We start from the raw sequence: 26,324 nt of genomic DNA, 5'->3' as shown, positions 1-26,324 counted from the left end.
GAAAACATCAAATAAACAAAGGCCACAAATAAAGCATGCGCCTTTACTAGGAAGAGACATGTTAATAGGGCAGTGAAATGTGAAGTGATGAAAACAATGTGTAATGTCTCTTTATATCATCATCTTGTCTTTCTTTCCACCTCCTGGGGGTGCCCTTAGATATGGGGCAGGAATTCACCATCTTCCTCCAATGGGCAGGAGCAGGCTGTTGTAAATGTGGACTCCCTGAGGTACGAGGGCATAGCTTTCATCCACTGCACCCTCAGTAATTTCAGACAGAGCAACCACTGAGCACAGATCTATGACTTTAAAATGTGGTGTAAGAGGTGCTGACATCCTGAAGATGGATGGCCTGTATTCAAACTTCTACAAGAAGACCATCATCCCCCTAAGTAGTAAGTGAGGTGTCTATGACACTGGCCAACTTGCCAGGAAGTGCAGTAGGAGTGCAGTAAACAAAGGTTTTCCGGAATACACACATCATTTCCCATCACTGATGGCAACTCACCAAGGTGGGCAGCAGGGTTAAGGAAGTTGCTGTGATGAGGAGGTGGCCCAAAAGGAGTCCCAGTTGGGTGTGCAGCACCTAGTAAGTCAAACATAATGGAATTATATTTCACAGAAAGCCAACTTCTACAGCGCAATTGGCTCCTAGTTGCCTAAGGACCCCCTGAGAATGTTAAAGTAAGGACATGGCTGACGTCCACTCAGGCAATACACTGGTGAAAAAGAAATGTGCTTGTTAGGAAGCAGACCATAAGTCACCCCCTCTCTTCTTTCCAAGCTAGGCTGGCCACCACCAAAAAGAGATCTCACTTTTTAAAGATGCTGACACACAGTATTAGAAACAGCACGAAACACTGCCAGGAGGGTGAGGGTTCTACAACCAAATAAGTTTGGAGAAATGCCAAGGTAAAAAATGTTAAGCAAGGTTCTTTACTGAAGGACTAAGAGCCATTAATATGTTCATGGGCTCACTCATGCTCTGAGAGGGGAACATTTGGCCACAGAATACTTTCTTCATAGAGCATCTCAGGGGGCAAGGCTTTCACTCTGAGAAACACTGTTCCAGAAACTGTACACTTTATAATCTTTGGCTTAGGAGCAGCTGTCATGAAGTTGCATATCTGAGCTGCACTGCTTTGGGCCATTGCAGAATCTCTTCCTGAAAATGTGTTAGCTGCCACGGACCTGCACTGAAGGATACTATAAAGCCCAGCCCTGGGAAACTCACTGTTGGGAGTTACATTTGGTTAAGGGAGATGACGTCCTCCAATTTCTCTCAATCTTCAGTGCCAGGAAAAGCTAGTTTATTCATGGCTTTGGACATGATTAACCTTATAACTGCCTCTATTAGTCTTTACTTTACCCGCCAGGGAACTCAGGTCTAACTTAGTGGTCTTCTTTCCTCTGGTTTTCCCATTATCCACATTTTCTCCTCTACTTCATATTTGCCTTAAACAATATGTATTTCTTTAAGATGCCTCACATCCTTTCCTTGACGGAAGCTGGGAAAGGAAAGAGGGAAAGACAGCGAGATGGAGAGTGTGTACATGTGAGTTAGGGAAGGACAGTATTTCTAAGAGCTTAGGGCATCAAGCCGGCTTGTTAATATGCGGCTGAGAGCCGAGGAGGCAAGCTCTCTGGGAGGCAGGCTTGGCTCTAGACAAGAGATTGGCCAAGGTCATCTGAAGAAGCATCTTTAGTTTATTTCAGGCATTAGTGCCCCACAGAAAGATGAAAGTGGCTGAATTTAACAAGTATGTGTAAATTATACATATCAGTTAAAAGTTTCCCCAAATAGCCATTTTGGGCAAAATCCAGTATTGCTTACACTGGAAAAGATTACCTTCCAGAATGGAAGTATAAACAAGGCCTGAACGAATTTACTAACAACTAACCCATAATCCCTTGCATTTTGACCAAGTTCCTATAAACAAGTATACATTCCTTCAGGAATATAGATTAAACAGCGGGGGGTCGTCCCTCCCAACACCCTATTAACTCAATTGATAGTTCAGGATATTGTTCCCCAGACTGCAAGGGCCTTGTGGATCTGGGATGTGGAGGACGTGACCCAGCACTGGAGAAAACCTGTCACAGTCACGGCGTCTCAGAACGGAAAGGCATCTGAGGAGCTGTCTGTTCAGCCCTAGACGGTGACTTATTCTCTACACAAAAAGTGCAAAAATGATATCCCGTCCCCTTAGAATGAATACAGCCTGGCATATTCATTAGGTGTTAACAGTGTTGCCAGCTAAACAAAAATTTGGCTGCATGGTGTCTGTGTAGTAGTACAAGCTAATTAATGCTTCGAGGAAGATGGGAGCCCAGAGCCCCCAGGGGTGCCTTGCAGTTCCAGAATTATTGAAGCAAAAGAAGCCAATTCATCCACTTGGCTCAAATGAAAGCCAGGGAGAAATCTCTCTATTTCTCTCCAAAAATTGCTCATAGCCCTGTCTCAGAGCCTAGGTGCCATGGTAACAAAGCCTTCAAATATGTCCCTAGACAGAAGTGACAGAGAAGAACCTGAGACCTTAGCAAATTCCATTTACCCTCAAGGGTGATTCACTTGCTTTGGCCACAAGGCCCATTAAAATGATGATTTCTTGCAATGTGGGAGTTTCTCTCTTCCAGAATGGAAGAGCCTCAGGTCCACCAAAAATAAGTCTTGGATAAAAGCCCAGGAAGGCAGCAGGCAGGCAGGATGCGAAACCTGCTCCCTCACGGCTAGAAACATGAAGTCCCTTGAATAAGTATGTCCAGAAGAGTAAATTCTACTCAGCACAGCAGTGGGTATGAAGCCAGAGAGCTCATCACTAGAATGAGCTCGGTGTTGTCATTTCCTGGTGTGACCAAGTGGAGCCCTGTGCCAGGCATTGTGCACCGAAAATAGCTTTAGAAAAGATGGAATGATAGCAAGAGGGTTGCTCTTGTCTCCCTAATACTCCTTGTAGCCACTGCCTTTTGTTTGTAGGCACCTGGTTATCTGATGCAGTGCTCCTCCATCCCCTCACTTTGGCAGACCTAAGAGGCACTTGGGAGTGTGTATTCTCAGAGGTTAATGCACAGATCTCTCTGGGTTTTACACGCTGTCCCCTAAACTTCCTGCCTCATTACAATCAACCAGGCAAGAATATTAATTTCTGCAGCAGAGAAAACCAGTAACCAACTGATTCATCCTTCCTGTCACAGACCATATCACCAGCAACAATCTTAATTGTATTTCTTTATCCTCAGACCTTCAAAACACAGCATGACTGAGCATCACGGTGCAAAATTACTGAGTCCTCTGTGGGCACCGACAGTAAGGGCAACCACATCCTTATACAGTTCCTGCCATTATTTCCTTCCGATTCGCCCTTGCAAGATTTCTGATCTTTTTCAATAGTATTTGACATGCTTGTGAGTTCTACTGGTTTAATATAGAAGCAAATAATGAGCCGAAGCAATATGAGTCCCCTAAGGGAAAGATGATCTTTTTTTCCTCCTTTAATGAAAGAGGGCATATCAATGAAAAAGGGTCCATCTCCCTAAATGTGCTGTGATGTTGCCTTGCAAACTGGCATAAATTGTATTTTTTTAGGGAGTGACTGAGCGGTGGCCCAGAGCACTAATGTGATTTATTTAGCTACTGGAGAACTACACTTCTCAGTTCTTCCCTGCCCCTCTGAACTCACCAGTGGCAGAGAACAAAGTCGAAGGCCGTGCCAGGTCATGGGGGTGGTGGATGGCTCCAAAGAGACTGGGGCCTGGAGGACGGCTCAGGAACTCAGGTTTCAGTCCAAAGTCCAGCTTATGTGGGTCTGACTGCATCTGTTTCTAGAGCAGCGATGAAAAAATAAAAGACGAAATCCCAAGAGAAACGGCAGGGAAGAAAGATATTAATGAAGAGGCTGAGACAGAGAGAGTAACTCTGTGAATGGCTCACTCGGGCTTCGAGCCCCAGTCAGGGTCAAGTTTACAAATGCTGTGAGGAACAGAGCAACCCACAATCATTGAACCCTCAAATGCCAGAAAAGCAGGTCAACCTAAGCAGGGTAAATAGTGCCTGTTACTGGGCAATACCTGTTTCTCATGTCAGAAATGTCAAGTAGTGAAACCAGTGTTTGAGGTCCAATTTATTCAAACCACCACTATTCTGAAATAGTTTATTATTCGCCTTAAAGGCCCATTGTAGCAAGTTCTGAAATGATAGTTATTTTAAAGCTCATTTTATTAGGAATTCTGCATGAATAATCTGCTCTGTAAATTAATTGTTTAATGACTCTTTGCCACACTCTAATAGATCACAGTACATTAGTAACTGCAAGTTATAAAGAAATATTTGCATGCCTACAAGCTAATTTTCAAACGATCATTACCTATTTTTTTAAAAAGAAAAAATAAACAGAAACAAAGCATGGATATTAATTTGACTAATATGGGTCTTTTCTTTGCCTACTACCCCCAATTACCTGAGGGAGAGGAGATCAGTAAGGACAGTCAACCATTAAGAACCTCTCTTGTTGTGAAGTCCTTGCCGTCACCTGCACTCACTCTATTTCCTCTTATTTTCATATCCACCCTCAAGCTCGGCTTCCTCTAAGGTTGTAGAAAGTGGCTCATCATCATCCTCCTGATTCCTTACCCTGGCATCATTCTTGGGGTTGGCAGCCCACTCAAACAGTATGGTTTCAAGGTTGTCTCACCTTCTTGATTCTCAATAGCCTTCTCTGAACTGGCTTCACACATCCCCAGACAAGCACCAACCCCCATCCTGGCCTGGGGTCCAGAGGTCCATGTTTCCCTTCCCTGGTCACTACCTCTCTGATTTCCAGTCTCCTCCTCCTTCATGGCCCCTGGTCTGTTTCTGACTCTTGCTCCTCCAACCTCTTAGACTCATCTGAAGCTCTCCATCTCTTTGGCTCCATCTCCTTCAAACTCCCTCATGTTCTGCTATAAGTAAATCCTTGTCCCATTGTCCAATAAAGTCAACAAGGAGGCATCTGATCAAGCATGTGCGAGAATCAGAGACAAGGGAAGGTTGCTATTCCCTCACTGTTGAAGGTCACACTCATCCATCACACCCATTTAAAAGGAAACCTACCTGAGACCTCAAGCTGGAAGCAATACCCCTTGGAAGTGGACAGCAAGTTCATCATTTTTTATGCACACACTGATCCTCACTACTGGACTCTAAGCAATGAGACACCAGGACAGATGAATGCCCTCTGAGCCTGCCACGCTAAGGAACCTGCAGGTGGTAGGCTCTCTCACTAACTATTTGGTAAGGGACTAAGTGAATGAGTAAATGACCATTAAACTGAAAGGGGACAAGACAAATTCTGCTCAAAGCTACAGGGAATCCTACCATGACAGTCCCACTAGAAACTAATAGCCAAACCCCACAACAAAGCTTGTAATTCACTATAAATCTATAAAATCTTTTGAGCGCCTCTTTTAATTTGGTTGCCAAATTATTTAGTGCTAATATTGCACGGTACACAGCACAGTTCCATTAACCACAACTTAGGTCCATGAAGCAAAATGGAGCCTGGGGATTACAAATAGTTTGCTGGAAAGGGAAGATGAACAGTTAGCTCATGTGCAAGAGGTCTTCTTAATTGAATTGAGATAATGAAAGTTTTAGTCCCTGGGGACACTTCCAAGGAAAAGAAGTTGCTAAAATGGTACCTACAACATCCTTCAATGCTTTTAACCAAAGGAGTTACAAGGAGGATGTGTCTTACCTACTGTTCCGCTAACCACATCATCCAGAACAGAGTGAATTGAACTAAGCATCAAAATCTAGTTAGCTCTTCAAAGCACATACATTTTCTAACTAAGCTAAACCATAAGGTTTCTAATAAACCTCACCTAACAATAAAGTAAAAGTGAGCAAAACTCACTGATGGGATGTTACGAGAAAGAGCAGGTATTTGGCACCAAAGCAAAATATTGGAGTGACCTCATTTACTGAGGTTGGCTCTTTAACTTTTAACTAGGTTGGTTTTTTAAATATCATTTGACCATTTAAAAAAAAAACATTTCTGTGATGACTAGCTCTCACTCCTTGTTTATTGGCCTCTTTTATTATTCTCATGATGGCTCCCAAATGTTGTTAGGACAAAAGGCTTGTTCATGAACAAACGGATTAACTGAAGCTTACTGGAATTACTTGATTGGTTGTTTTCTCCTATTTTTCTGGGCAGAGTTACAAACTGTAAAATCTTGACTTCTTAGTTACTTTGTTCCCTGAGCCAACAACCAAGGAGGCCATATCTGGTCACCTGCAGAAATTTTTCATCTCTTCTCTATTGTGTCATAAAGACCCGGTGGAACATGGAATGTATTCATCCACAGGACGAAAGTACAGACAACAAAGAACAATCATGTGGACAGAGAAGGTAATCTGCTAGACAGCAGTTCTAACAAATACTGGCTGTTAGATCTGCCTGTATTCACTGCCTGTATTCTGACCTCTGGTACTGGTCATCAGGAGGACTAAGGAGGGTGTGGAACTGTCACTGCAAACCAAACACTACTTCTAGAAGAGGAATTTTTAATAATGTGCATTGCTAATGGAAGTTCAGTAGCATCGTACAGGGCATAAATTAGTCTATCATGTTTCCAAAGCCATAAAATGAAAAGAATGCATCAATTCTTAGAGAAAAGAAAACTTTCATATATAGCTCTTCCCAGATACTAAATATTTTCCATACTAATACCTGGCCACTATAATTAGATTTCCAAAACCTTTACTTTAGGATTTAATCTATATTTCAGCTCTCTGGATCAATGAGATGACAAAATCCTTTGAAAAAAAAGGAAAGAAAAACATCAGGGATTATCATTTGCTCCTGTTTTGTCATCATGCTGGTAGTCTCCCTAATTAATAGTAAGATTTTCGAATAGCTTTTCCAAGAGAGACTTGAGCCTTCCTGCCTATGGGTCTTTAGAATCTGTTTAAATGCCTCCTTAATTGGGAGATCACACTCCCGTATGCCCCCATTCCCAACCCTCAAGATGAGGAAGGCAAGACTGACCTTGACTTTCTGTTGGTGGTGGTAGATCTGCCAGGCAATGTGAACATGCATAGCACACCACTTCCCTGGTTTCTGGAACAAGAAAGAGCACCATGGTCAGAAAGAAGGCCTTTCAGAGAAAACCACTTTCAATTTCCCCAAAGCTTTCAGCAGATTTTGGCTGTAGTGGCTTGTTTCATGAAACAAGAGTGCTTTGTACCCTCGAGCGCCTTCTCTCTGCAGCCTCAGGGCCCAAGCCTGAGGGAGCCACAGTCAGCTCCATCTCTCCTCCCTTGGGAGCCCGAGCTGGTGGCCATGATTCAGAAAACCATCCTTCACGGGGCCCTTGCTGGTTACCAAGGATAAGACGGCAAAAGCCCCAACCCCCATTTTGTTTCTCTTCTCTCTTTCTTTTCTGGTGCCAGCTGGCAGACCTGGTAGAGTGGGAAGCCCTCTTTAACAAACGTGGCCATGCTGTAATGCAAATCGGCTGTTCAGAAGGGCTAATTAATGAATGTTGTGAATCAGTTCAAAACAAGAGGGTACAGAACCTGCTTACCTCCCCCAACACTGGCTGTTTTTAACCCCCAAAGTGGAACAAAGAAATTCACTACATTTTTACAGAAGCCCAGTTCCCACAAGTGCTTCAATAAGAGTCAACTACCCACTCATGTTGGTGGGCATTGTTCAGTTCTAAGTAAAAAAAAAAAAGAACCGAGAACTCATTCCTTTCTACTTCTCTAGTCCTCTGCAGCTATCAAGTCCCTCCTCCAGCCTTTGGGAAAATATCAATCTATGTCTCAAATTATTTCATGTCTTGCTTTATTAGCAGTGGAGAAACTCTGAGTGTAGTCTGTCTTATCACCTGGAGAGCAGGGACCACCTCTTTCTATTTCATCTGTACTCCTGCTATGTAATCTACTCATAAGCTCCGAATGTGTGCTCAGTAACTCCAGGATGGATGAGAAGAAACACTGCTCCATTCCTATGTCGGCAACAGACAGATGCTTCTGGTTTCTATATTAAAGAGCTGTTTCCGAAATATATACTTAAATCCAAGTCTGGGGTCAGTTCTCTCCTTTTGTAATGAAATTACGAGTCATCTGAAATCACCTAAGTGATGACACAATCCTCGTTTTTTTTCCCTTTGGAGAAATTAAATATCTGATTATGTGCTGCAGAAATGGGTTAAGTACGGCAGGAAATCTACTATCCATCCATCTTCCATCCAATCATCCATCACTCCCTATTCCTCCACCACCAAGTCAGTCAGCATTTATTCAGAGGTCATCTGCTGGCCACTCTCCAGACCTGTTAAGATGTTAACAAACCAATGCTTATAGTAGTCCTTTTCTGCACCAGAGAAACAGGTCGAATGGTTGTGACAAGTCAACATCACTAAATGCAGAATAAGGTAGCCACCAGCAAAAACAAACGGACCCAGTATATATTTTCTAGGTATAAGAGAGCCAGTAGAACTCAGTGAAATCCTAATTTCAGCCTACAGCCTAAGTCTTTCCCCTTAAGTCCCACTAAAATCTTTTACCAGAACTGCTAACAAAGAGAATCTGACTTGGTTAAATTTTATCTGTTAGCTTCACCTCAAGGGACTGGCCTCCTCCAACACTCAAAGCAAAACAATTTAGGCCATTTGCAATCAGACTACTTGAAAAACCCAACCACTGTCATTCCAACATTTTATTCCAAAGTTTCTACGGCTTGTTTCTTTGTAATGGATTTTATTTTTAACCCACAGGGAGTCAAACAGAGGTTGCAAAACAGTTCTGGAAGAAGCTTTCTTACCCTTAACATAGGTCTGAAAGGATCTGTCAACTGTGAAGAGAAAATGACAACTTGGTTACATGCCTGTCACTCAAACAATTGCTCTAATTAACAAATTTGTAGTGCTTCATTAGGAGGGGAAATTAAAATGTTAGAATTTTACTTTTAAATGAAGCCCTTTTAGAGAATAATTAGCCCATTTTCACACCATCAAAAGTGCCAAGTGTCCCCTCCCCCACTTCACAAGCCTTGGTACATCTACACTGACAAGCCCCTGAACAAGTTTAATCAATAGCAATTTGCCCTCTGGCAACATGATTTGCTCACATTACACATCTGAGGAGTTTCACTCTCTTGAGCAGCCCTTCCAAACCACTCCCAACAAGTCAGAGGCAGAACAGCCCTCAGACCTAGATGGGGAAGGCTGGATGCTAGTGGGTATCGGAGGGTTGTCTTCTCCAGACATCCAGTAGAACGAGGCTATCTTTACCAAGACCCTTAATTCCACGACTGTACATTACTTAGAGATACCAGACATTTCAAGTAAGTTCACGAAACATCATCAAAATACTTACATAGTTGAGTCATTTTAAATTCCTACCTAACTCTGGTCATCAATCTCTGACTGCCCTTACCCAGGGAAAAAGACAATATTGTAAAAGGTGATCATTTTTTCACATTTTACTACGAAGATGAATGTAAATAACAACCACTGACACAAGATTCTATCTATTGTAGAACTTCAAATTCTTTTTGAGAGTTGGTAGAGGTATACATTATGAATAAATAACATAACCAACACATAACGGATATTTTATTTAGCTCTAGAGCAAACGAGGATCCTTACCACATGGAAAGTAGAGGGCCAGAGGAGCTGTGTGGTACAGTGACTTCCTGACCCCAGGCAAGCGGGGGATGTATCCTGACTTCCAGGAAGAAAAGCTCCTAGGGCTTCCCCATTCAAAACATTTTACAGCTATTTCTTTTGTGTCAGAGAAATTTAACGAGATGCAGACAGAGAAGACTGGTCAAGTAGAATCTACACAAGCTAACAGTGTCCAATTTCTGGGCTTAGACCATCACCAATTCCTCTTTCCTCCCCTAGGCAAGTGTCATATGGCTGTAGCAGGCAGGAGAGATTTTGTTTTCTAAAAGTAACTGGCTGGCACTTTCTCCCACAAACTAGAAGGAATAGCTTAGTTAAAATAGCGGCTCGCTCAGATGAGCTAAGGAGGGTGCACGCACTGGGTTAGCTGTCCTCTGCAGACCAACGTGCCCTAGTGTTGCCCGAGACAAAACCTGTACGTACCCTCGGGTCCTTTTGGAGTAGAGTGTGTGGGACTGTCCCAGGTCGAGCAGCAACATCGATAGGGTTGGATGTCTACAAATTAATTAGATCACAGCTTAGGGAGCATATGATATGGGACATGAAAGTAAGGTCTTTCTTTCACTATAAATTATAGAAGTCAAACAGTACTTTTTGTTTCATTCTGGAATATAAGAGTTAACAGGTTCATTTCTCTCAGTGATCACACCTGCTCTTCATGAGGTCCCGCTCCCTATGCTCTCAAGGGACCCTGACCAGGGATTGCCCTCTCCAGCAATGGCATCTGAAAACAGAGAGGTGGACCGCACCACATTTCACTGCAATAAAAAGCAAAGGACCAAAGAAGAGAAGCAATACAAGCAAGTGCTGCCCCGAAATCCATCTTCTTCCAAGTTACTGACAGCTCTGTTGTTGTGTTTTTTGCTTTATCACCAAACATTCCAAGAGATGCTTAAGTGAACATCATTATAATTTGCTATATCAGGTGCTTCTCATCAGAATAACTGAGAGTTTTTTTATAGATATTAAGCTAACTCTCTACATTTTAACTGACAGACAATAACAAGAAATTACACTCAGTAATTACTCATTAGCAGTGGTGGAAATGGGACAAGAGAACCTAATTTAGGGACCACATAGATCTACTATTAACTGATTTCCAAAGTAATTCTGCTTCATCTTTCCTATTCCCACCGCCATTCTTAAGTGTCATTAATAACAATAACCTTCTCTGCAGGCTTTTGTCCTCTGAACGAACAACAACAACAAAAGCCTACTTCAGGCACAGGCAGTCATGACTTTCCAGTGGGGAGAATCAGAGAAATTTTCACCAGGCATTTTATTTAAGAAATCATAACTCCTATGAATCCCCTCACACTGGAAGTTAACTAGTGTGGAAAAAGAGCTCAAGTTTAGGCACGAAGCTTTCCTATAAGGAGAAGAAAAAAAAAAGAATGAAAGGAAGAAAAGCAATCAGCTGCTGTACAACTAACAATTAAGCTGGAGTTGTTAACAGCCTGATTTGCATACATATGAAGAACTCCACTAATGAACGGCAATCTACATATTCAATCAGTAAGATGGCCTGGAAAGGCCTATTTCAACACCAGGAGAGACACTTTCTTGCCCAGATGTAGTTTTCTGTGTGATTGGATAATTGTGAGTGAGGGAAACAGTCTAATTTATTAAATGACCTACCAGTCTATTTGGGGATTCACTAGAGATTTGTTGCAACCTAGAGGGGACAGACCAGGGTCTGAGGGAGTAGTAAAGTGCAGATCAGGGGGAAGGAGTTTAAAAACCATTATCATTTTATCCCAAGATAGGAGGTGTTTACCACGGCCATCCTAAGAGCCCTGCATATATATCACCTGGCATATGAGCTGCAATTCCACGCAGGTAAATGCAATTTCTAAGGTGTAGCCATTCCACCCCTATGCTTTTTAATTTATTTTCCTATTTCTAATTTTAAGGTAACATGCCTTTGGAAATGCAATATGTGCTCATCCTGGGAGACTATGGCCCAAATTTGGTGTTTTATCTTAGAAATGAGATGGGGAAAAAAAAAAAAGAAAACAAAAATCACACAACAAAATTTCCTACTTTAAAATCTGAGAAGGGTCACTAACATGAGAAGTACATTCATTTTGTTTTTTAAGAAGGTAAAATAGGGGCTGTCACAGATTTAAAGTCACAAAAAGGCAGAGTATTCTGAGAATTACTCCTCAACATTGGCCCAAGCTGAGTAGCATGTCACTGACTAGGTAGGAAAGAATTTAGTTATTATAAAGGGTAAAAGGTCACTTTCACACTAGGACGTTAGTCTTGACCTTGGCAAGTGTGACCATGGCTGAGGGGTAGGAGGACTGAGAGAGGGCACAGTGGGAGGAAGGAGTACAGACAGGCAAGTGCTGCCTCCACCGGCAGGCAGACCCTCTCTGAAGACACACGGGGCTGAGAAGTGAAACGAGGCAGAGTGAGCAGAAGCATCTTTCTCTCACACGATTCAGAGGATACAATTTTAGTTTGGAATCTTTTTCCTCCTTCTATTAAAATCAATAAAGGCTCACCTTTGCATCTTTGCTAATAATATATACCTCAAGGACAACTTGGGGCACATACCTCTGATGTGTCATAGAATTCCTGACCTGAAAGAAGCTTATGTCCACAATATTAATGGGAAAAAAATATATATATAGTCCACATATTTTAAAGAGCACAGGAAATCCTAGCTCAACTGAGATTACATGGGTAGGACAGACTGAAAATTAAGTTTTAGCTGAGGTTGAAAACTAGATGAACTAGGAAAAAGTATTTTCACCCTCATCCCAGTGGTCATCATGGATCCGAGAAATCAGTCACTGGCAGGAGAGAGGATGCAGAACCCACCTGCATGCCTAGCCTGAGACTCCACTTATAAATACTGTATGTTTTCACTGTACAGTTTCTTACCTTCGGTTGAAATGCTCCTTGTAGTGAACCAAAAGGGCCAGTGGGCGGAATCATAGGGGGGATGCCCGATACTGCAGGAGGGTAGGAATGGAAGAGCTGTGGCCAAAGATGGAGAGGGAAAAAGGATTTTAGTAAGAGGCAAATAAATGATAGATTCCAACTCTCTTCCCATAGAAAGACAACATTAGCAAGCCAAGTAATCTGTTTGATGCTATTAGTCAAGAAGCCACGATGAAATGATCACACAGATGTGCCATGAATGCTTAACTTAAAAAGTTAAAAGTAGTTCAGAATCAGTCAGCCAACAAATGATGTCCCAGATGAGAACATGATGAGACAGGGAGCTTTTCTAATTATTAATTGTTACATTGGATAGAAGTCCTAAGTGGTTGGAGATTTTAATGCGTAGCAAAAACAGGAGGGGTGCTGAGCCAAATAAGATGCCCAGAAATTACAAGTTAATTGGAAAAAGAAAAAAAGAAAAAGAAAAAAAAAAAGGCAGAAAAGAAGCAAGTCTTTATGAGCTCCAGGATTTTATACCATTAAAATTCAATTAGTACTTTTAGATTTTTAATAGTTAAGGAAATGAGAAAATATTCACAATCCTTGCTTCATTAGGTTGTTCTAGAAGTGGCAGTTCCAGAGGACAATTTAATTGTCTCATCTAAAATGATGACAAATATTTGAGGAAGGGTAAAATGGCTCAGTGTATACTCAATGGAGCTACCCAGTTTTCTATAAGATGGACAACTCGCTGGAGGCTACTCAAGCCAAGCCCTTGATGTGTAAGTTTGACAAAACAATGAAGGAAGAATGATTCTGAATTACGAATATGAATTTTCTTGGATTAATAGTCTATAGAGGATACAATGGAGGAAAGAAGCACATAGCAATACTGAAGACAATGCAAACACATCTCCTCCTCCTTCTAAAAATGTAGTGTTTCTGACATTCTACTGCTCTGGTTCCATTTACTTTGAGCAAACCACTATACACATACTTAAGTAACAGCCCACCCCTATGGTTGCATAATACGTCAAAAATACAACAATAATTCAAGTTCTTTCTAATAATGAATTTATGTTAGCTATTTCTAGGTAATGACTGAAATTCACATTTCACAATCCTGTCTGTTTTCAGAGCACGTACTTTTTCTTTTGGTCTTTACTTCATTTTGCTCCCTTCAATGATGCAGCAAAGTTTTTCAGACTAATTGATATTGAACTAAATCCACTTAAACAGTGACTGCAAGCCAAGTGCCCTCATTTAAAATTACTTTTAAGTCTAAAATTGTGTTTTAGACACTTGAGTGCATTGCATCTTAGTTCCCCTTACAATGCCCTAATCCCCAAAGCAGGTGAGACTAGGTACTTTGTATATTATCCGCTATAACTAATAATATGAAATAACTCTCCCACAGTACACTGTAAAAAGCAGAGTAATTAAATAGATGCCACTGTAAACACACTCAAATTTCTATTTCTCTGTCTCCAGGCAGCTATTTTTCCTTTAATGTTTTCAATACAAAATTGGATGTTCTCACCATTTTTCTTCTGCTTTAGTCAATTACTGACCCTCTAAAACTACAGCTGACTATTTTCCCTTGACTAAAAATCTGAAGTACCCAGGTAATAAAATATAAACCTTCCCAAAATTCGGGCCTCCAGGCTTACTCTCCATCTGAAATCTTGGACTCTCGGTAGAATACGCATGGAAAAAGGCACTGTATTTGGTCCTAGGAAATAAATCTGAGCCACCTGTTGAGCACGCTAAACTTTCTCTAAGAATGATTTTGTTAGCTGGTCCTTAATTTAAATCAGTAAGTATAGACAAAGGGCAGGAATCTGATTATTATTAAGGATGGCACCATTCACAGGGCAGACCCAAAGAGGAAACCAACAGGTCTCCTGTGTTTTGCAGGTCCCTTTACAAAAAGCTTGTGTGTCACAGTACTGAGCAGAATAGTGCTGGAACAGTGGGGGAGCCGAGGCACTCAAATACACTTTCCTCATCCCTTTCTGAAGGGGCTTTCCTCATGTTATTTCTGAAAGTCTCTAGTCAGTATAATTCTTAACTGATTTCTAATATTTTTCTAGTCTTGACTTCTCAGCTACACTCAGGACTAATACAGTGTCTAATGATCTGGTTCAAAGTAGGAATGAATTCACAGGCTTTGCTGATCTCTTAAGTAGCACTTATATTCAAATAATAAGTTAACACTATCCAAAAACCAAAGCAAGAATAGTTGAGTATGGTGAATCAACATGGTTACAAGCAGTTATTAATCTTCCTCCTTTCTGGTCTTGTTTCAAAAATATAAATAAACCATTGAGCAAAGAAACTTGGAAAATTTCAGGTAAAAATGATGCAGCATTCACTCCGTAATCAAAATATCATGATAAAATGTTCAAGGTCTTTGTTATAAAAAGAAGCCCTTGTTTTATATCTAACTTAGGTTGGTACCAATTTAAGTTCCAGAACGTACTCTGAAAATTGCATAAAATGAGTATTTTTTTTTAATGAAGAAGAGTGAGTTTAAAGAGGAAAAAAATTACACATTTTGATTTTAAGAGCTTCTTTTATTTAAGTATATTATTTAAGTGTATTAATTAAAGTATTTTATTTCAGTGTATTAAAAATACACTTGTATTTTTAGTTGTAATAAGTTCAGGAGAATAATACCAGCCATGTGGAAGAGGGGTCTACATTTAGTCTAGAGGAAATAAAAATCTGCTTTTTGAAGAGTTTTGAGTCAAAAAGATAAGGGACTTTCTATTTGGAAGACATAATTCAAGTTGAATTCCAGGAATTCTGTGTTAATGGCATTTCAATCAATGACTCAAATCCTGTGATTTCAGAGTCTCCTGAAACTATAAAGATCCCACTGCAGACACCCCAGGACAGGTGCCTGGCTTCCAGGGGAGTTCACCTTTGCTTTAAAGTCTTCGGACGGCTTATGATCTTTTGATTCAGAAGATGATACTGCATCTTTACCAAAAGCGAACGTCACAAAAGCAAGCATCCAAAGTGACGAGGAGCAATGGGAATTCTTGCAAAGATGATTAAGGAAGGCTGCTAGTCATTTACTGATCTATGGCAAGAGTGCAAAAGTGGACAAGCAGTTACATGAAACGTGTAGCATGGTAACAAGACTCACACTGTGCCGGTAGAATGGGTCAACTTTTGTAGGGTATTTGTCAAACTGTAAAGGGATCAAAGCAAAAGCTAGTTACTTAGAGAATCTACATTTCTGTTCACTGCTTCAGTGGAGGTAGCCCTAAGCAAGCTTCTCCGTCATTGTGCTGTCACCAGACTCCATAACCTCATCTATGAAACCATCCTGAGCTCCTGAGTCACTCTGACAAGAAGCCAAGAGAAATGCAAAAACAAAGTGAAAACCCGTATGGTGCATTTAGATCCCGGCCACACCAAAGTGTCTTTCTTTCCAGTCTATATTTAGAGATTGGCACAAAACCGAACATCTAAACTGGAGAAAAGAGGCAATTATTCAGATAAATCAGAAAGAAGTAAGCATTTGGTCTGAGTTATCCAGAGAATTCCCTCCATTTTCATCTTCACTTCGGCAGAAAACTGTACATTCAGCTGTCTTCTGAAATGAATTACAGCCAAATACAAAGCAATTTGGGCCAGGTCTTATCACCTTTCTTTTGAGCAGAAAAGAGTTACCATTGTTTCCTCTAAATAATGTCATCCTCCTGACACTGGAACTCCCCTCAGTTAGTTTAAATTTTTTATAGAACAGCTCGGGCTGGCATAAACTCTTCCCCAAATGATAGGTCCTTAAAAATATAACTGTTGAGAAGTATAGTTCATCCAGAAAAAAGATACAGGATTTGCTATAGGAAAAACTTTTAGTCTCAAGGCTTCAGCTCCAATATTCTTCTAAATAAAATTTATAAAATAAACTTTTAAAAGTATTTTAAAAAATTAAGTAGAACAACATGGAGGATGGGGAGGGAGCAGCGGATACAAAGTTTCGTGAAGGGAATGCCTCCTAAAATCAGGGAATTCAAATCTCTTCTCACAATGTCTTAATATATTAATTGCCTTAAAATCCACTATTTCCTTAAATATTAAAAATTAATAATTAAAAAACTCTAATACAGACACACGGCCCTATCTCAGAATTTTTAGGATCTCAACAGCACACTATTCATTACAGTTCTTAAATTTAAAAGAAATCCTAATTGGTTCTCCCAGCATGTGCAAGTCCCCAGTTAAGACCAAGACCACATCATTGCCAGTGGTACCTCTTACCACAAGGCTGAATTCTGACCCAGCAGGGTGCATGGCTCCCTGACCACTTGCTGACAGAGCATAATACCAGACTGCGGGACTGTCTTAGGAAACACAAGAAATATGACACCACTGACAAAGTCAGTTTAGGGAAGCCATCTGAAAGAGCAGGCAGTACCCGATGTAGTCCAAGTCTCCTGATAGCTCTCTCCCTCCTCAGCCCTATTCTTGACTCCCAGGATTCTGTGAGCACTTATTTGCTGGTACTTGGTGCAAAGCACTGACAGGTACATTTTTATATGTGGTGGCATACCCCAAGAAGCTCAAGAAAACAAAATCACCCTTTAAGAAGTTAACTACCAACAGTGGATGTGACCATTTGAGGGCATCCGGAGTAAGATCCATCCACAGTGCTAAATATAACTGTCTAGAAAAAAGTTCCTACTTTAGGCCCTGGGTTAGTACAGCCAAGGAGCAGGGCACATTCCCCTCTCTCCAACAAAGATGGACAAGGCCACAGGAGCCACCTAAATGGCTATCACTTCTCATCCATCTCCTGAGCCACAACAGCCCATCCCAACCCCACCGTGCTGCATAAAAAAAGAGTCGTGCTCTACTTATCCTCACATTTCTGCCTGGGGTACGCACCATGGGAGGTGCTGGCGTCGGCATGATGGCGGTGGGTGGGATGGCGTGGGGGAACGGTGTGAAGGTGTGCTGGTGTGTGTGCTGGTGTGTGTGCTGGTGCTGGTGCTGGTGCTGGTGGAACTCGGTCCGTAGGTAGGGCGGAGGGCCCAGGGAAGCCCCACGGTCAGCACTCTGAGAGGCCAAAAAACGTGTATTCAGTTCCTGTCGCAGGATGTCTTGCTCTGGAAAAGAAGAAAAGGGAGAGGATGACACCTTTTCTTGTAGCAGTAATTTCCTTCAGAACAGGACATCCAAGCACCCTATGCAGGGGACACAGTGGTGAGGGCACAGGAGCTGGGGCTCTCAGGGGTGCAGCTGGACCCTTACATGGAAGGGGACAACCAACGAGACAGAGGATACTAACGCCCAGTCACAATCTAATTCTGTTCTCTGTCTAGCCTCTTGGCTTTTAGGAACAGATGGTCTATCAGTGTGGTTGCTGACAGACTCCAGGCTGAATGGCCAGAGGTCAATTTTCAGCTCTGTCACTGTCAGCTGAGTGACCCCTGGGCATGTCAAATCACCCAACTGTGTCTCAGTCTCCTCATCTATCACATGGAGACAATAAAACTGCCTATTTTGTGGGTTTGTTTTGAGGGTTAAAGGAATTAACGTAGTTAAGTGCTTAAGAACAGGGACTAGCATACTAATCAATGTCAGTTGTTAACATGGCGGAACTCTCACGCCCTCTTCAAAGGCCAATCTCTGCTTTACAGCTCTCTGTGTTAGTGGTGTAACATGGCTACAACAGACTCAAAATTGGGACATTTGACCTGATTAATACAGGTGAGGAGAAAAGGACCCAATATCTAACACTAGGTCTATCCTTAATATTCTAGGATATATTGCCACAAAAAGTTCATCTTCCTCTTCCAAGAAGGTAGAAGGCCCTATTCAACTAAAACAAACCCCTTAAACCAGGATGCAATTCAAGATGCTGGAATGAAACATATATGGGCTTGGAAGCTTTTGTCATCGAATGGGAGCCTAGACAACAGGGCACATACAATCTGTGTTTTACCATTCAGTGGGTGAACTTAGTTCGAAAAGCCTCATGACTTCAAACAAACTGGTTCCCTCTGGCAGTGTCCAATTCACCTGGGTTGTGCTAGGTTGGTGTAGGTGTTGGTACATATTTTTGTTGAACCTCAGCCCACAAACGATTGGAGGAAGATTACAAGAATACATACAATAAAGCAGAAAATTGTCAACAGATAAAACCTGGCAATCAGGGACAACAGAGACAGCAGGTGAAGCCACTGGCAAGGGAGGTGGGAGCATGGGGAAGCAAGGCCAGCTCCTCCATCCTACCTGAGTAAGTGCTCCCGGCCGGGTGTCCGGGGACCTGCAGACTCCCTGATGTCAGAGGTGGTGGAGGAGGCAAAGCAGTGGGAGGGGCAAACATATTGGGGTGATGTGAGTGTGCGGGGGGCTGGAGGGTGGGCGTGAAGCTGTGCAGGGGGCTGTGGTTGGGCAGTGAGAGGGGGAATGGGGAGGCTGAGGGGTGGTGGGAGATGTGAGGAGGGGCGGGTTGAGTCTTCGCTGGAGTGCTGCTTCTGCTACTGCTGTTGGAGTAACAACCAAAAAAAAAAGAAGAAAAAGAGGTAAGCAATTTATTTTCTTAAAAAAATCCCATCTCCCTGCCCAAAGCCATTGAACGCTTTTCCTCTCGCTCCTGCCTCTTTATGGAGCCTCCCCTCTGCACAGGAGCCTCTGCTGGAATCCCAACTCCTCTAAAGTTCCCGTCACTCCTCAGACACAGCACAAGAGAAACTGCGGCTCCAGAGCTACTGCGCATCTCGGGGTCCAGACAGCTGATTCTGCCAAAAACCCAGGGAAGCTCTTCCCTCTGCGGCCGGATTCTCCTCTTCACTCCTGGAAAGTTCCATGACTTCCCATTCTCCACTAGCCACATTCCCTATATAGCAATAAAATTCAAGAAAGGAATGAGAACAATGATCTGAGTGCACCCTGTCTGTCTGCTACTTCTTCAGTGAAGAAGCACAGAGAAGAGGTGAAACAGGGGACTCAGGTTGCCTATCACCTCTCTGGTCTGGAGACCTCGGAACTGGCCTTGGGGCAGAGGATGGCCCTGGCCCAACTAAGGCACTTTCCCTCCCGTCACAGACAGGAAAAACAAGCTGCTAAGTTGTAACAAGGGAAACAACAGGGGTTAGAATTACAACCCTCAGGAAAGGCCAGGGTGGGCAACACGTAGCCCTGCACTCAGGTTGTGTCTCCCTTTTCTCTGCAGTTCTCCTTTGTGCGACTTTTTAAACTTTCCTTTGTAATTTGGCAAAGACAAGACAGAGGAGCGCCTGGATTTCCACGCGAGAGCTCTGCTCCTTCTCTAAACCCAGCTTGTTTCTTCTCTACCTCTTTGTCCCACCATGGAGGAAGTAAATCACAATGACAACCTCAAACCAGAATACTCCTTGGTCCCAAATTCCTGCCTCTGGAGTTGAAGGGAGAGGTAGCTTCTGTAAAAAGTCCTCCCTCAGAGGCAAAGAGCCTCTCTTCTGTGAATCTCTTAGCATTCAGTGACCTCTGCCGAACCTCAGGTTTCCATTCCCTGCCTCTCAGCCATGGTAGGGGTCCCGAGCACAGCACCTGCAACTGTTTCTTAAGCATTCTTCTCCTTCCTACCTTCGCTCTCTCAGGAGTCTTGATAGATATTTTAGTTCTTTACAATGTCCTCACTACACAACCCAACTCAACCAATCTTCTCCCAAGAGACCCACCTCTCACCTGACAGCCCCCCTGTCTTCCGGTCTCTGCCTCATGAAGAACAAAATGACAATGTTTTCAACAGGGAAACGCCAGTCTCCTTGGGAATCCCTTATCCACTACTACCTGCCTGTCCCAAATAAGATGACAAAAGTCAGGCAAAAAAAAGCAGGTTGGCTCACCTTAAACTGTTGAGGCTTAAGCTACTGCTGTTGTAGGCTGACAATGGCTGGGAGAGGCTCTGAGACGAGGGGTGGGCCTGCACAGGTGGGAGATTCTGATGGAGCAGTTGGGTAGGGGACTGTGGCCTGGGCTGCCTCTGCACCTGAGGCTGCGGGGCAGGCTGAAGTTGGGCCTCTGGGGGCGCCTGTGATGGCCGTGTGCTTGGACGTGGAGGCTGAGGCGGGGCCTCTGTGCGCTGCACCAAGTCAGGGTCCGGAGAAGGAGCTCGGGGCTGGGGCTCCACTTGGGGCTGGGAAAGTGGCTGTGGGACCTGAGAGCAGGGGTCTTTAAGCACCACGGGCTCAAAGATTGGTTCTTTGCAACAGTCCTGGCTCTTCTCCTGGCTTCTCTCTAGACCCGATATCTTAGGGACAATCGGCCCTGTATCCTGGCTGTCATGTTCAGGTAGCGTGCCAACACCTAACTCCGGATCTGTATGGGGGAGAGCAAAGACAAAACCACAGGCAATGACATGTGAGTGTGAAATGAAATAAGGAGTGGAAAGCAGACTCCAAGCCCAAATTATACAGTCCCAACGACACACATGGCCTAGTGCCATGTCCTAGCTTCCTGTCCCGTCTTTACCCCATGTGGGGCATGCGCATACTGTGAATAGGGCCAATGGGAGATGGGGAAAGATGGGGGAGCAGCCTTTGCCCCTCAAGCAGCCATGCCTGTCAGGGAAGAAAGGCGAACCCGCCAGAGGAGGCTGCATTCCAGAAAGACGCCTAGGCCACCAGAGTCTGAAAATGAATGTTTTCCTTAATCTTAACAAAGCCTTTTATGGAGCAAAATTAAGAAACAATAGCTGACAAGTTGATTTTTCCCTTTTAAAACAAATACAGTTCTTGAACACACAAAAGAGAAGTGTTTTCAATAGCCAATGAAGCAAATGTTATTTAACCACACACAGATGTTTCTTCTTGGCCTTGTCTCCTCCTTACTTTCCATCTTGACTGGTGAGACACACTTGACATTTGGGGAAATAATTTTTTGTTTAGCCAGTGCTAAACTTCCAGTCAAATGTCAGGCTTTCTAATGCTCACCAGCTGATCCCAGCCACATCTGAGATCAAGGGTGCAAACATGGATTTAAATCAAATTTACTGTCAGCTACATAGGCTAGAGCTTTTAGAGGATCCCCGGGACCCCTGGAGGAGCCTCACCCAAGCGAGGACATGGGCTGCGATGCTGGACACTGAGACTACACCTGGACGTAGGATTTAAGTAAAATTCTACAATCATCAAAGAAATATAGAAATAGATGCTCCTGTATGAATTTAAAAGATACACTTCCCTCTAAAGGTCAAAAGATCTATGCCACACCTAGTGTAGTGGTTATTTGATTACCCCATAAGTCAAATTCCATTAAATCCTCTAACAGAACAATGAAAAGCAAATATCGCATTAAATACAAAGAAATGGCCCTATTTGTGAGTGTCTTTGTATACATCTGGGGGAAAATTACCTTTCTCACATTTTTGTGCTAAAAAATCCATCCTTTTCTTATTATTATATAGTTTGGAAATAGGAGGAAGATAGACTTCAATATTCTCTGAAATGAGGGTGTGTTCCAGGCAGTCCCTTTTTTTTTGAGGAAGATTAGCCCTGAGCTAACATTTGCCGCCAATCCTCCTCTTTTTGCTGAGGACGACTGGCCCTGAGCTAACATCCGTGCCCATCTTCCTCTACTTTATATGTGGGATGCCCACCACAGCATGGCTTGCCAAGCAGTGCCATCTCCGCACCTGGGATCCGAACCGGCGAACTCTGGGCCACTGAAGTGGCACGTGTGAACTTAACCGCTGCACCACCGGGCCAGGCCCTCAGGCATTCCTAAATGAACTGCTTAGTGCATGAACTTTCTCTTTCAATCTCACTGCATGTGTGTATACGTAAGGGTGAAAAATACATGGTATTCTCACTGGTCCTATCAGTTTCTGTTGATATACTCCAGGGTATATATACTTGTCATTTTTCTTCCCTAGAATGTGCATCAAAGCAATCCATTATTTTCAATGTTCTTTTGAACAGATCAAACACATAAAATGCACAAAAGCAGAAACAAACTGTTGGTTTTCAAACAAAGCACATTTTTGGCTACTGTGAACTTGGCTACCTTCAAGTCCCACAGCCCAGCCTGAACAATTACACTGACACGATGCAAAGAAAGCCCCATTGCACGTGTTTCAGCTAAGAAAGGATACAGCATCCAGAGAAGTAACTCTATACTTCTGACATCCTACTCACACATATTTCTATCCAGCACTATCTTCAGAACCTTTCTAGGAAGACTTTTTGCAAATGATACGCTGAAATTTTATGAATTCCCAAAACTTTAGTTTCTAACTTGAGGGCTAAGAGAGAACATCAAGATTCTTGATGTGGATAGACCTCATTCAGCCAGAAGAGCTCCAAAATCATGAAGGAGGACCCTTTATCTGCAGACACCCATATGTAGAGGTTCTGGTCCTGCTTCTCTTTCAATGCTTTTTCTATCATTTTCACAAGATTTTCCACAGCAAGCAATTATACAAGTAAGCAATTATAGCAAGCCTGTGAAAACCACAGGCTTCACACAATGCAGCCTGGTTAGTTAGGTCTAGGGCAGAAAGCACTAACACCCCAGAAATCCTAACAGTACAAAATAAAAAAGACTTTCCTCAATAACAAGTTCCATGAGCATAAGCGGGAATTCTTCCCACTCTGATGGCTAATTTAGGATTATTATGCTTGCTACAATGGCAGGAACACATTTCTGTCCTTTTGTGCTGCTTTGTTCTCTCTGGACTGGGATGGTGAAGAATAAATACATAAATATTTCCTATCTTGTTAAGTTTAAATTCAAATTCATGATGTCCCTCCAAAATCAACGTCCAGATAAAGTTTCTCTCCTGACATAAAAGAAAGTTGCCTTTTCCAAGGGACACCACCCAGAGTATATCATTTAAATTTACTTACCTGGTAAGGAAGTACATTAGAAATAGATAAATGCTCCATATATCTAGCTTGCCTATATTTATCTCCTTGTTCTTTATTTAATGAGCCTCTAGAATTTGGACAACACAGCCAAGTTTGCAGGAGGCATTGTGCAGGCTTGGGCTGGCTGCCCAAGGCTCTGGAAAGGCAAATGGAGTTGGCGCTCACATCTCCTGTTGCCCCATTGTCTCAGTACTAATCTAAACACAGCTAGTGGAAGAGGATGGTGCTGACTATGGCGTTATCACCAGTGCTGACAATCACCAAGATACACAGGGAGACCAAAACCTCTCTAGCGAACCCTGCAAATTTGTATGGAACCGTCTGTGATGACTGAGAGAACCTAGAAGAACAGGATTGTGGAACAAGTACCAGAATCTGGGAGACCATCCCAGCACTTCTCAAACTTTGAGGTGCATACAAATCACCTGAAGATCTGATTAAAATGCAGACTCTGACTCAGTAGCTCTGGGTTGGGGCTCCAGAGTCTGGCTTTCTGAGAACTTGCCAGGCGATGCGGGTGCGTGGACCATTCTGTGAGGAGCAAGGAACTTACCTAACCTTCTCCGACTCTATAGATAGATGGGGAATAAGCCCAGAGAAGTTAACGAACTTGCTGGCTGTAGGTCATTTGTCTGTTTAATAAATCAGACGTCTTGAGTTCTAGTCCTAACTCTGCCACCGTTAAGTGCCTTTTCTCTGCATTACACCACACTGTCCCCTACGAGGCAAAAATCCTAAAACATAGCAGGTAATGATAAATCCAGGATTCACTTAAAATATTTAAGTACAACCAGACAGTGCAAAGGGTCAGGAAAGCTACAAAGAGCTGCGGGGACGCCTCACTTTGGCTAAACCTGAAAGCTACTATCAGTCCACCAACGCCCTGAGGCTTCAACCTATAAGCAAGGCAGCAACAGTTCTGAAGGCTGGTAAGAACTCTGGGGCTGAAACGGTTTTACAACTCCCATTTACGCAAGTCTCTTGAGGGTCAGATTAGGCATCATGCATTTTTGTTGGCTAATCAGTAATGCATTTCCTCTTCCTTTCAATTATTCAATAAATGTACCTTCCCAGTTAAGCTCTTCTGTCTTGAGAGTCAATTTGTCTTAACTGTGGTTCTCCAAAATTGGCAAGAACATATTTAAAAAAATCATTTTGTATTGCTCGGTGTGCTCTGAATTTGCGAAAGGATGAAATTTGCTGAGGTTGAAAGAAATAAAAATGTGCAAATTGACTTCTTATTTAGAAGTTTTATTCACTACATTTTGGGGTTTTAAAATCTCTCTTCTTGTGATTATAAAAATGTCATGCTTATGATAGCAGACATGCAAATTAGAATTACGCGACCTACTGTACAGTGAAAAGGGTGAATTTACTGCATGTAAATTATACCTTAATAAATGACTCAAACACAATAAACTTTTTAAAAACTTAAGGGTAGATTAAGAAAAACTTGTTTGCTTTTGATACAAAATTGATAAAACTTCCCTGGGGAAAATGGGCCCTCTTGTACTTTATTAGTTAAATGTAAAACCTACAACTTCTGTAGAAGGCAATTTGGCAATATTTAGCCAAAAAACTAACAGAATTCCCGTGACTGGGTGTCAACAATGAAACAACATCCTGGTTTGAATCGCAAGAATGGAAACAACTCAAATGTAATCATTACAGATGGGTTACGTATACATTTGATAAATACATAAAATGGAAGATACTGCAGCTGTAAAACGAATGAGGAACTCTGTATGTAGAATGGTGTATGCTACCTTTTGTGAAAAATGGAAGAAAAGTAAATGGTACTCATTTTTCACTTTATGCATAAAGAATCCCTGGAAGACTACCCAAGAAATCAGTAGCAGTGGTCACCTGTTTGGGCGCTTGGGGAGCAGTGAGACCTGGAACGACAGGGAACTGGAGGAGGGGAGATGCTGTACTGTACACATACATATATGTTTAACATTTTGAATCATGTGATCATGTTGCCTATTAAAATTTTTAAAAGAAAATTGGTCTTACATTTAAGAACAGTCTGAGCAAGAAAGAAAAAAGAAAAAGAAAAGCAGACAAAACTGGGAATTTGAATAGTGGTATAACTATAGGCATGGAGAGTGTATTTTAAATGGAATAAGAAACTATAAGGCACAAATTTATAAATTTGAAAATAAAATGGATTTTATGAAAAAATATAAATTACTAAAACTGACTTAAAAACAAACAAATCTGATCATTAAAGTACACTGAAAAAATGACTCAATAATCAACACCTTCCCCTCAACCCAAAAAAAGGAACCAGGTGCACACAGTGTTATAGACAATGTGGACAAAACCTGTAAGAAACAAATCATTCCTGTCATTTAAATTGAAAGCCAACAGCAAACATACAACAAAAGGAAGGGGCAAGACTATTATTTACAAAAAATATAACTCTTTAGCCAGAAAACAAAGACAACCAGCTGAAAAAATATTAGAACTAATAAGAGGTCAATAAAGTATCCAAATAAAGAAGCCCCACAAACATCAGGAGCTTTTCTACACGTCGGCAATAGTGAACAGAAAACTTAAAAAAGATGTCCTTCACAAGAACAAAATTCGCATCATACTTTGGAACAAAACTAACAAGAAAATTACAGGGCCTAGAAACTTTCAGAAATGTATGCCCCCAAATGCTTTGAGAACTTCTACATTCAAGGGTCTTTTATGATGCAAAAAAAAAATGAGAAACAAGGAGCCGGCCTGGAGGCAAAGTTTATGCACTCTGCTTCTGTGGCCCTGGGTTCAAAGGTTCAGATCTCAGGCATGGACCTACACACCAGTTATCATGCTGTGGTGGCATCCCACATACAAAAAATAGAGGAAGAGTGGCATAGATATTAGCTCAGGGCC

General features: G+C 42.2%; 1 protein-coding gene across 10 annotated transcripts in view; it reads right to left on the bottom strand.

Annotated features, from left to right (window-relative positions):
- The window catches only part of AUTS2 (activator of transcription and developmental regulator AUTS2), a 1,153,302-nt gene that overhangs the window by 7,393 nt on the left and 1,119,585 nt on the right, over positions 1-26,324 (bottom strand). For 3 of the 10 annotated variants that reach the window (XM_070484470.1, XM_070484473.1, XM_044747029.2), the window contains 10 exons: positions 20,421-20,892; positions 18,823-19,076; positions 17,452-17,693; positions 15,725-15,769; positions 12,568-12,663; positions 10,099-10,170; positions 8,811-8,840; positions 7,029-7,100; positions 3,681-3,822; positions 509-586 (listed from right to left, as the gene is read on the bottom strand). In XM_070484470.1, the coding sequence (XP_070340571.1) occupies positions 509-586; positions 3,681-3,822; positions 7,029-7,100; positions 8,811-8,840; positions 10,099-10,170; positions 12,568-12,663; positions 15,725-15,769; positions 17,452-17,693; positions 18,823-19,076; positions 20,421-20,892 (1,503 nt within the window). The remainder of the gene's footprint in view (positions 1-508; positions 587-3,680; positions 3,823-7,028; positions 7,101-8,810; positions 8,841-10,098; positions 10,171-12,567; positions 12,664-15,724; positions 15,770-17,451; positions 17,694-18,822; positions 19,077-20,420; positions 20,893-26,324) is intronic. The other 7 variants (XM_070484472.1, XM_014847809.3, XM_070484475.1 and 4 more) reach the window with 5 other exon arrangements.

The sequence above is a fragment of the Equus asinus genome, chromosome 14 (genome assembly GCF_041296235.1).
Source record: "Equus asinus isolate D_3611 breed Donkey chromosome 14, EquAss-T2T_v2, whole genome shotgun sequence".
NCBI classification, from domain to species: domain Eukaryota; kingdom Metazoa; phylum Chordata; class Mammalia; order Perissodactyla; family Equidae; genus Equus; species Equus asinus.
The sequence above is the reverse complement of the archived record's forward strand: the minus strand, read 5'-3'. Positions and strand labels throughout refer to the sequence as shown.